At 38.5% G+C, this 12,244-nt stretch overlaps 1 protein-coding gene across 5 annotated transcripts in view; it reads left to right on the forward strand.

Annotated features, from left to right (window-relative positions):
* LOC100157486 (lipase member K) overlaps positions 1 to 12,244 on the forward strand; it is a 74,700-nt gene that overhangs the window by 60,917 nt on the left and 1,539 nt on the right. For all 5 annotated transcript variants that reach the window (XM_084996727.1, XM_084996723.1, XM_084996724.1 and 2 more), the window contains 3 exons: positions 2,546 to 2,692; positions 5,504 to 5,575; positions 8,342 to 8,413. In XM_084996727.1, coding sequence (XP_084852853.1) covers positions 2,546 to 2,692; positions 5,504 to 5,575; positions 8,342 to 8,413 — 291 coding nt within the window. The remainder of the gene's footprint in view (positions 1 to 2,545; positions 2,693 to 5,503; positions 5,576 to 8,341; positions 8,414 to 12,244) is intronic.

The raw sequence follows: 12,244 nt of genomic DNA on the forward strand, positions 1-12,244 counted from the left end.
TAAACCCCTTAGGGATAGGTCTTGTACATTGTTAGCCTTTAACAAATGCCAACTATTGTTATTGCTGTCATGATTGTCAAAGAATAGTTTCCTTCATCACTAGAATCCAACTTTGCTCGATTGCCCACACTTTGCAGACTCTCAGTCTGTCAACGTCTCAAAACCTGGGCAATATCCTAGACTCCACATGCTTCTTTGCCAGCTACCAGCTAACTAAACTGATTATTTACTCAGTGGAGAACTGCTCTGTGAGAGTTGGTGTGTTTTCCTATTGCATTGTAATATGGGCTTCTCCTGTGGGAGAGTGAAGATGATCACGCTGTTCAGTGATTTCAGTGAACGCATGTGAACATGAAACAGTTTTTATAGAAATCAGGCATTCTGGTTGGTGAAGGATGAGCAAATTATCCCATGGTGATTCGATTCCATATCGGTACAACCGAGAAAGACAGTAGCAGGAAAGCTATCAGAACAACATGGAAAATGCTCACATTCTCCTCTTAGTATGTAGGCCTCTTTTAACACAAAGATTTCAGTCCAGCTTGGTCCCACATTATTGGGTAAACAACACTGGACTTCTTGTTCAATTATTTCCACATTCCCATAGAGTTAAGACACATTTTGAGATGATGGAATCTCTGCATTCTCCTCAATTTGCCCAGCTTTGCTTCAATTTTCCATGTGTTTTGACATGTCTGTGGTGTAGTACAGTTCAATCCTATTCTATAAAAACATATCTGAGAGTTTCTATTTCAAAAGCATGTCATCAGGAAACAGCTATCTGTTTATAAAGATACTTTATAAGTTTAAAGATACTTTTCAGTCAATTACTATGACTGAAAATTAGAGTGCCTGTGAGAATGGTGGGAGATTTGACCAAGGAGAGAGTAGGGGACAGATAGCCGAAAGCAGTTATGTCACGTTAAGGAGTTTAGGTCTTGTTCTGTTGGTAATGGGAAGCCATTGAAGAATGTTAAGCAGAGAAATGGATCACCAAGTTTCATATTTTTATAAATATTGCCCTAAAGGAGCTTTAATTCCAATAGAGAAGTTACTGTATATGATTCACTGATTTCTAATAGAAATGCCAGCATCATCATAATGAGAGAGCAAAGAAATTGGTAGACAAACTCATAGAAAATGTTTCTAGTTTTGGGAATCATGGAAGACTTCTTGGATGGCATTGTTGAGTTTGAGCAAAGGACAAGATTTCAATTTACAAGAAAGTCTTTCCAAACCAGGAAGGAAACATGAGCAACATTGAAGGGGTGAAGCTCAAGTTATGGGAAACCACATGTAATTGACATTATTGGGGCTTTAAATTTGTGAGGAGTTTTGCTGTACAGGATAAATTGATAGAATGTTGTAAATCAACTATAATAGAAAAAATAAAAATCTTAAAAGGAATCTAAAAAAATTTGTGATGTATATGAGAAGTAATATTGGAAGCATAGGGATAGATCCTTTTTTTTTTTTTTTTTTTTTTTTTTTTTTTGTATTTTTAGGGCCGCACCCATGCCATATGGAGGTTTCCAGGCTAGGGGTCGAATCAGAGCTGTAGCCGCTGGCCTACGCCAGAGGCACAGCAATGCTGGATCCAAGCAGTGTCTGCAACTTACACCACAGCTTACAGCAATGCCAGATCCGTTAAGGGTTAACCACTGAGCGAGGGCAGGGTAGAACCTGCAACTTCATTGTTCCTAGTCGGATTCGTTTCTGCTGCGCCACGACAGGAACTCCAAAGTGGGGTTTTGTTTGTTTGTTTGTCTTTTTAGGAATAGATTTTTAAAAGGCTTAAATGCCAAGTAAATAAGTTTGGATTTTATTCCATAGAGACTGGGTGACTGTGGAAGGTATTTACACAAAGGAATGACATTCATAATGCTCATTTTTTAGAAAAATCCTCCTGATGACCAAATGGAAATGGATAAGAGTAAAGGATATGAAGAAGGGGAAAAGATGAGAAGAATGGTTATGGGATTATTGTTATACTTCAGCTGATATATGTTGAGAAACTGAGACAGGATTGTGCAAAAAGAAGCCAGACTCGCTAGGATTTGACAATGAAATGATAGATAGCATTATAGACATGGCATAAACTTTTAGAGGTTGAGGCTTTCTTTCTCTTCTCTCCTATTGACCAAATGTTGGTCTTCCAATTTTTCTCATCAACAGTTGCTTGTAATTTTAGCATGCCTGTAGAAGAAGATGAGCTCAAGGTCTTCCTACTCTAAATCTTGGAGTAGGCAAGATGTGACCTACTATCTACACAACAGTCCTACTTAGTGTATATTAATTTTCTATTTTATAGTTGAGGAAATTCAAAATAATATAAATTAAATGCTTTCCTAAGGTATAAGACATAGGGTCTAGAATCAAACCAAGGCATCCCTGACTCCAAAGTTTAATAAGCCTCTTGGCTTCACTGAGGAGTAGTACTTAGCAGATGTCACCTGTGTCTAGTCCTTGTCTGAATTACCATTCATTTTCTGCTCTTGATGTTCATCTCCATGAAAGTTGATGCTGTCTTAAATTGATCTTACAGGTATTATTTGGTGACAAGATGTTCTCTCCTCACACGTTTTTTGACCAATTCATTGCCACCAACGTGTGCAACCGGAAGATATTTCATCATATTTGCAGCAACTTTATATTTACTTTGAGTGGATTTGATCCAAAAAACTTAAACATGGTAGGTGTAAGTAGTCAGATCCAGGAAGGTAATTGCTTTGTTGCACAGAGAGGAGAATTTATTCTGAATTGCATGAAAACCACATTTCAAATTCTCCTTTTTGCCTCTGGAATGTAGCTAACTGTTTAAGGCTTCCAGTCAAAGATGAGAGTCAGCTTTCTTTAGTGGAAAGATTTAAGAAGACTTTGCCACTGAAAATTCTCACCAACCCTGTTGCTAGCCAATGTGCTGCTATTGAAAATTCCTTCACTTAGACTAGGGCTATGGTTTTAAAATTTATCTTGCTGTGCCTAAGCCCTATCTCAGACCTACTGAAGGAGAATTTCAGTGAATGAGCCCAGGTATCTATTTTTTTAAACAATTTTCTACTTTCATATGTGATTTGGAAGTAGTCATTTTTTGAACTTCATTTTACTTCTTTTATCCAAATGGATAAAGGAATAGCTCTTCAGTGATAGCTACAGACTCACTGTTCAAGGGATACAAAGATGGATAAGTGTGGGGGTTCTTATCAAGTCCTTTCCAACTTAACTAAGATTTTTTTTCCCCTTCTTAGCTACCACTAGCAGACTGGAAGAATGGGTGGGAGAAAGAGAGGAAGTTACTGTCCCCAGCTAGATTGGAGATAGATTTGAAACCAGAGGTGGGACAAAGCTGAAGATAGTGTCCATCTATCTCACAGACTACTGCCCAGAGCCTCATCTACCTCAGGGAAAAGTGCTGATTTTAATACTTTCCTGGCTTTCGAGCAGGGTTTATAAAAAGCTATTTATGCAAGGCATGCCTTAACCACTGCCTTGCACGTTACTTTCTTACTTTCTCAATTTACTAGGGAAATTGTACTTGCCTATCACTTAGATGGAAGAATGTAGAGCTAAGTTATCAGACCTTAAAAAAATTCGGTAGAAAGACTTGACAAAAATGACATCCTAGAACTTTTGTTGGGGGCCCTCATTGTACATTTATATATTCAGATTGCCTTTTCTCTCACTCTTAGGGACTGGATTATAGACGATTACTGTACCTACGAGGATGTTTTATTTTATTTTATTTTATTTTATTTCATTTTTGTCTTTTTGTCTTTTTAGGGCTGCATCCCAGGTTAGGGGTCTAAGCATCCTCATGGATGCTAGTTGGGTTCACTAACTGCTAAGCCACAACAAGAACTCCAAGGATGTCTATTTTAGTGGAGCATAATCAGGGATACATAAGTAGCGTTTGTGGAACTTTGAAAAAATACACATGTCCAGAAGTCAGCCCTAGAAATTCTGATATTGATTCATAGGTTTGGGTGGCTCATAAGTAGCTGTATTTTTTTAAAGATCCAAGATGTTTCTGATACTCACTTTGATAGAAAATAATTCTTTTGTATACTAAAGAAAACAAAATGAAAATATTAAAGTCAAGAATTTTTTTTTCATTTAAAAAGAAGTGTAGGAGTTCCCGTCGTGGCGCAGTGGTTAACGAATCCGACTAGGAACCATGAGGTTGCGGGTTCGGTCCCTGCCCTTGCTCAGTGGGTTAACGATCCGGCGTTGCCGTGAGCTGTGGTGTAGGTTGCAGACGCGGCTCGGATCCCGCGTTGCTGTGGCTCTGGCGTAGGCCGGTGGCTACAGCTCCGATTCAACCCCTAGCCTGGGAACCTCCATATGCCGCGGGAGCGGCCCAAGAAATAGCAACAACAACAACAACAACAAAAAGACAAAAAATAAAAAATAAAAATAAGAAGAAGTGTAAATGTTAATAGAGGTTTAAATACTGGATAAATTAAGTTCCACAGGGAGTTCCCGTCACGGTGCAGTGGTTAACGAATCCGACTAGGAACCATGAGGTTGTGGGCTCGATCCCTGACCTTGCTCAGTAGGTTAAGGATCCGGCGTTGCTGTGAGCTGTGGTGTAGGTCACAGACGCAGCTCAGATTCCATGTTGCTGTGGCTCTGGTGTAGGCTGGTGGCTACAGCTCTGATTGGTCCCCTAACCTGGAAACCTCCATATGCCGCGAGAGTGGCCCAAGAAATGGCAAAAAGACCAAAAAAAAAAGAAAAAAAAAGAAAAAAATAAGTCCCACAAACTTTCAAAGAACCCTGCAGAATATTCAGTTTTTGTTTTTGTTTTTTTAAACAGAAAGCAAAAGGAAACATTCAGATCTGTTCTCAGCGTCTTATGATGAAACACTTTCTTAGAATGTCCCTTAGGACTTAACACCCAGGGTGAAGGAGAAGTTCACTGGGGTTTTTCTCTCTTGACTGCCTATATTCTTGGACCTGTCAGAGGTGAGGCTGGAAAGGAGAGGTGCATGACCATTTGTCTTTGACCAGCAGGATGCCCCTAGTGGGGCTTACACTGCCCAGGACAGAAGAATCAAAGTGAGGGAGGAAAAAGTCTTAAAGATGGGCTGCAGAGAGTCCTTAAATATGTCTGTAAATGGTATGGTGCACGTTTATTCCTTAAAAGAAAGAGTGAGGGGAGAGAGAGAAAGAAAATACTCATATTTCCTTGTAGTGTGATTATATGATAGCTCCCAGGTAAGAAATAATTGTTTCTTTTGTTTGTTTGTCTTTTTAGGGCCACACCCGTGGCATATGGAAGTTCCCAAGGTAGGGTCGAATCAGATCTGTAGCTACTGGCCACAGCCACAGCAACGTGAGATCCGAGCCGTCTCTGTGACCTACACCACAGCTCACAGCAATGCCAGATCCTTAACCCACTGAACGAGGCCAGGAATCGAACCTGCAGCCTCATGGATACTAGTCAGGTTCCTTACTGCTGAGACACAACGGGAACTCCAGAAATAATCATTTTACTTTACAGAGTCGCTTGGATGTTTATTTGGCACAGAGCCATGCGGGAACATCTGTTCAGAATATGCTGCACTGGGCCCAGGTACGTACTCCCTATTCCTGACATGGTGCACACATCTCTGCAAAGTCCCAAGGAGCATCCCAGGGAGCTCACAGCAGAGTTTTGCAGGTTCTGCCACTGTCAGATTTGATGTTTTTGGAATCAGTATCAACTCATGTTGGTTTCCTCTTCTGTCTTCTATTCTCTATGTCCTCGGTGTCTGGTGTTTGGGTTCCCAGATATTATGAGTGAATTCTCATCCTTAGTTTATACAAAATTACCTTTTCTAGGCAAAGCTTGTGTTTCCCCTTTTGGGAAATCATAAACTCTAATCGAGCTTTATAGAACATGATACAGGCTATCCAGAAAGATCTGCTTATCCTCCAAGGGGAATATGGGTGATTTCAGAGTGCGGAAATAATGCTGTATTCAGAGGAAGTCAAATGTTAGAGAAGAGTTAAACTATATCAAAGGTTTCTATTTTTACTCTCAATTTAAGTTTTTTTTTTTGAGTTACTATATTACTCAATATTTGGCCAGCTCAGAAATAAATTAAATTTAGTAAGTATAGCTTTCTGAGCCAAGAATGTATGAGTGTGAATGTGTGTGGAGGGAGGAGGAGGGAAGGTCTCCTCAAAGTTCTAATACTTAATTAAATATTTTATTTTTTAAATACTTAAAAAGTATAATAGGGATCTGAGACCCCTAGGAATTTGCATTTTAACCTACACCCTAATTAATTTGTTCCATGCTTTAAAGTTGAGAATCACTGCTATAGATAGTCTGAAAATCTAGCTGAGGATTTCTGAAATTCTTTGAAGAGTTCCACCCCAAGGAAATAAGTCTTCAAGTTCCTACAGGAAGAAAGATAGAACATAGGACATAGGACCTCCTACTAATGAAGAGACAAGTAGACTCTGATGAGCATGCCCTTCTGAGTAATACAACGTCAGTTTTGTTTTATTGAACTCTTACTGTGTGTTCCTCTTATTGTCCAAACATAAGATTTCATTCATTCTCACTGAATTCTTATAACAATCTTTCAGTGAAGGCATTGATACTCCCCATTCTACAAATGTCAGCTAACTGTTCTTTTTTGTTTTGTTTTGTGTTGTGTTTTGTTTGTTTGCTTTGCACCCACAGCACATGGAGGTTCCCAGGCTAGGGATTGAATTGGAGCTGCAGCTGCCAGCCTATACCACAGTCACAGCAACATGAGATCCAAGCCACATCTGCAGCTTACACCATAGCTCGTGGCAATGCCAGATCCATAACTGACCGAACAAGGCCAGGGATCAAACCCAAGTTCTCATGGATACCAGTTGGGTTCTTAATCCACTGAGCCACAACAGGAACTCTGAGCTGACTGTTCTTAAAGAGAATTCTCCTTTGACAAAAAGTTCTCTTCAGAATAGAGATAAGTTATAGGGGAGATAAAGTATTTTTTCATAAGTTATGCAGATAGCGAAGGCAAGCATGATGATGGTAATACAGATAGTATTAATATTAATAAAAAGCAATTTCTTAAGCATTCATAGGTGCTACATTCTTTTTATGCATTACCCTATTTAATCTTCACAACTTGATAAGAATATTATTGTCATTTCTGTTGCACAGATGAGAAACAGATTTAGAAAAGAAGCATCTCTTGTCTGGATCACAGGTTAAAAACCGATTAAGCCTGGATTCAGGCCAAGTCTGTTTGATGCTAGAACTAAGTTCCTAACTAGTGCATTCTTATTGCTTCTCATTGCTGAAAACCTGCAGAATTTCAATTGCAGCAGACTACTGCCTCTGTCAGTATAAATCCCAATGGGAACCATTTCAAACAAAAAAATCAGACTTAAATCAATTAATGTGAAAAAAATCTAAGATTCAAGTTAAGGGGGGAGAAAGCCCATGGAACAATCTGAGAATAATTTAATGAAGTTCTTGAGGTAAAGGTAAGAAGTATCTGTCTCTTCCATCCAACACGGGTGGCAAATAACAGAAAAAGGAACCCCTAGAGGTATGCATGTTTCTACTCTAATATCCAAAGTTAAAAAATTAAAATGAAAAAACGGGCATACATGTCATCTCAGAGACTCAGCCTATAGCCATGTTATTGACAATATGGCAGGCTTCTTGGCCCTACAGATGGGAGACAGAAAGACGCTACACCTCGCAAAGCCCTGAGGATGCTCTTTGAGTGACCATTCAAAAGCAACAAAAATGTTTAAGAATAAGATAAAGAGTTGTAGTATCCCAGACCATCTGACAAGGATAACTAAGGTATAAAATTGTTTAATAATAATAGCCATCACTTTTTAATGTGGGAGATGGATAGCTGGTAACTTTTTTTAAAAAACATATAGGAGTTTCCTGGTGGCTTAGTAGGTTAAGGATCTGGCGTCAGCACTATTGTGGCATGAGTTCAATCCCTGGCCAGAGAACTTCTGCATGCCGCAGGCATGCCCCCAAAATTATAAAAATTCCTGAATACAAGATATTCAAGAATCATTCAATTCAGCATCCTTTAAAAATTTTTCCTAGTATACAGCATTATATTTAAAGGCAACACCGCTTGAGAATTTTCCACTGGAAACTTACAGAAGGGAGTAAAAGATTGTCAGTCAGTTCTGTGAATTAGTATCAATTTTTTTAATCATTTTTATTATTTGACTTATTAAACTTTATTGACTTTTAGCTCATGTGCTGAAGAGTGGGACATAATGTCAATCTCTTAGTATATTTTTTGTTTAGTGTCTTTAAATGTACATTGTTTTCTTGTGTCATTTTTACATGTTAAATATTTTTGTTTTATTATAGGCTGTTAATTCTGGTCGATTCCAAGCATTCGATTGGGGAAACCCTTATCAGAACATGATGCACTTCCACCAGGTACAATAATAGCAATAATCATCAGTTGCACAATGCAAATGAACTAAAAAAAATAGTTTTAATGCATTAAGGACCTATTAGGCCCTGTTTACCATACCAAATATTTTTATAGATCAGATGCTACTTATTCAGTTCTTACCATATGCTATATCATTATTTTTGATTCTCAGTGATCTTACAAAGTAAATATTATTGTCTCTTTTTTTCCAGAGGTTCAGAGAGTTAGGGAAATTGTCAAAATCATTTAGCTAATAAAGAACCAAAATATAACCCAGGGATTCCAAAATCTAAAGTCCAGTCTTCTTCCACTACACTTATTCCTTTTCAGAAAATAGAAACTATTAGCACTTAATTAAGACCACATTTTAAAGAATTAAAGATGCATAATTTTGTTTCTCTAGAGCAAATTCTCTGACTTATCCATCTCTTATAATATTAACGAACACTATCCTAATAATTCCTTGGGGTGTCATTTGTTCTTTTTTGTTTTTGTTTTTGTTTTTAGGGCTGCACCTGCTGCATATGGAAGTTCCCAGGCTAGGGGTCGAATTGGAGCTGCAGCTCATGACAATGCCAGATCCATATCCCACTGAACAAGGCCAGGGATTGAACTCGCATCCTCATGGATTTTAGTCAGGTTTGTTACCACTGGGCCACTATGGGAACTCCTATTACTCATTTTGTAAAAATATATGAATTATTAAAGAAATTCCAGATAATATCACTTTTAGGAAGAGGCAGTGCTAGCTGTAGAATAATTGTATGTCAATTTATTTCTTGACATTATATATAAAAACTTTTGGAATAAAAATCTATGTTAAAGCAAATAGATGCTGTTATTTTCTTCTAGTATTTAAGGAAATCCAGTGATGGATTTGGCTTCTTTCTGATAGACTGAGCTCAAGTCAAATATATAGTCATCAAAGATATATGGGATGTGGGAATTTGGAAATTTTTTAAAAAGCAATTTCAATGCCACCATAATAACTACAATGGTCAAAATGCATAACCTCAGCTAGTATGAAAAATCTTATTTTTCTCCTAAACTGCTATAGTTATATGTGTGGAGGACGGTGTTGCCCACACATACAAACTCACACACTGTGTCAAATTACTATTTACTCATAATTAACCAATTCTTTGTCCTAGCAGGAGAATATAGTTGCTTTAGGTAAATCTTTTTTAGTTGATGACTTTATCCTATAAGACTCATATGCTTGCTTGGGTGAGAGTTGAATCACAGGTATTAACTTATTCACTGTGCTTGTAGATTCTATCAAAATATGTGGTGAATCAGGTTTAATTATGGATCTTTTGCTTGGAACTTTGAGGAAAAATGCCTAAAACAAACCAAGGGTAAACAATATACATGTTTTAAAAAATCAATAACATTTGTCACAACTATGAGTAATAACACCATAAATTAGACAGGTGTAATTACCAACAGAGTCACCAATCCTTTATTAGTAAAAAAGTAATAATAATAATAATAATAATTTCTTGGCTAAAAGCCACCATATATAATTTGGCTTCTGATCTTGTCATCTTCTAGACTCCCCTGTTCATTCTTAGCTGAGTATTAAATAATCAGTAAATGTATTCTGATTTCAGGCCTTCTCAGATCCACCTGTATCTTAAGGCCTGCTAATATTTTTGCTGCCCCTAGTGCTGTGTTGTTTTTCTATTCTTTCTCCCTCTCCATCCTTACATTTGAACATTTATGCTTTGAATTTTCCTACTGAGAAAACTGTCAAGTTAGGAAAATCATGCCTTTTCTTTCTTCAGTTGCACTTTGCACCGGGACCCTGTCCTGCACCAGGCTTTTCTGAGCGCAGTGTTCCCCTGTGTGCACTGCTCATTAGCTAATCTGCACCAATTTCCTTCTCTGCCCTTCATGTTGCCTCCTCCTAGCTACACTTGCTCCTAAGCCCAGGTCCAAGGCTTCCCAGTGTTATAGAGCAGGGGTGAGATACTTAAGATACTTAATAATGTAAAGACCCAGGCACCAACTCATGCACTGACAGTAACATGTGGAATGACTGTACTAGTGCACTCTGCCTGAGTATCACTCCTCTAAGAGAACTCATGGCATGCCGTCTAATCTTTAGAAACCTCTCCCTGGCTAGGGCTACTGTTTCCTAATCATCTATAACTTGATCCATATTACCTTTCCTTCCTAGTCTTGCTACCCAAAGTAACTATGGATATATTAATCTGCTTGGACTACCATAAAAAAATCCCATATTCTGAGTGGCTTAAAGGACATAAATTTATTTCTAACAGTTCTGGAGGCTGGAAGTCTGAGTTCAGGGTGCGAGCATGGTCAGGTTCTAGTGAGAGCTCTCTTCCTGGGTTGCAGGAAGCCACCTTCTCCATGTGTCCACAGAGTCTGTCCCCTGTGTGTGATTGAAGAAAGTAGTATCTCTCTCTCCCTACCCCCTTCTCTTAAGGCCATCAATCTTACTGGATTGAGACCCAAACCATAAGATCTCATTTAACCTTAATTACCTCCTGAAAGTCTTATCTCCAAATGCAATCACCTTGGGGGTTGGGGTTTCAACATATGAGTTGGGGGAGAACACAGTTTAGTCCATAGAATACACAACTCTTTCCATGGCAAGTAGCAGAAATCAACTTTATTTTTATCTTTTTCTTTTTGACTGCACCTATGGCATGTAGAATCTCGGGCCAGGGATCGAACCTGTGCCATAGCTGCAACCTAATCCGTAGCAGTGACAATGCCAGATCCTTATCCTTCTGCGCCACAATGGAACTCCAGATATCAACTATATTTTGAATTAAATTAATTTATATATTATATATTAATTAAATTAATTAATATTTTATATATGTGGTTTAGTTTTACTGAACCAAAAGCTATAGTGGTAAACTCACAATAGCCAAGAATATATATACTGTCACAACACCTCTTTCCCTCTCACTTTCTTGCAATTCTGCTTGCATAAGCTATTTCCATTCTTAGGGTATTTACAAGATAGTACAATGATGACTGTATATACTTAGCTCATATCCCTTTTTTTAAACTGCAAACCCAAAGAAAAGGCCTATATTTTCTCAATAGCTCTGGCAAAAATTTCCCAAGAGAACACTGGCCCATTTTTTGTAATGCCTCCATCTCTCACACAATTAGACTGTAGCCAGGAGAGTGAAGGACTAATTGGCCAACACTGATCACCCTGGACCGTTCTGGAACTGAGGGCTCGGGATTTGTTGAATCAGCACAAGAAAGGTTTGTTACCAGAAAGAAGGGGGAAGGGAAATTTGCCAGATTAGATAGCAGCCAATCTAGTTCTCTGTAACAGGCTGTCTCATTTCAAACATTTTTCAAATGTCTCCTTTTGTACTGATCTCAATCCTCCCTAAATAGTCTGTTCAAGGAGTTGCCATTGTGGCTCAGCAGGTTATGAATCTGACTGGTATTCACGAGGATGCAGTTTCAATCCACCGGCCTTGCTCAGTGGATTAAGGATACTGAGTTGCTGTGGCTGTGTTATAGGCTGGCAGCTATAGCTCTGATTTGACTCCTAGCCCTGGAACTTCCATGTGCCACTGGTTTGAGCCTAAAAAGAAAAAAAAAAAAAAGAAGAGTCTGCTTGAGTATTAATAATTCCCTTGAGCCCAGGGAGTTCCTGCTGTGGTGCAGTGAGTTAAGGATCTGGCATGGCTGCTGCTGCAGCATAGATTGCAGCTGTGTCTCACATTCGATCCCTGGCCTGGTAACCTCCATATGCCAAAAAAGAAAAAAATAATTCCTTAAGCCCAGATTTCTGCATTTGAGAAGGGATGTTTCTATTTATTCTATCCAATATA

Source organism: Sus scrofa, chromosome 14 (genome assembly GCF_054392235.1).
Source record: "Sus scrofa isolate SSC_HxYL_T2T_F1_AM1 chromosome 14, Sscrofa_HxYL_maternal_Yorkshire_Landrace_v2.0, whole genome shotgun sequence".
Classification (NCBI taxonomy): Eukaryota; Metazoa; Chordata; class Mammalia; order Artiodactyla; family Suidae; genus Sus; species Sus scrofa.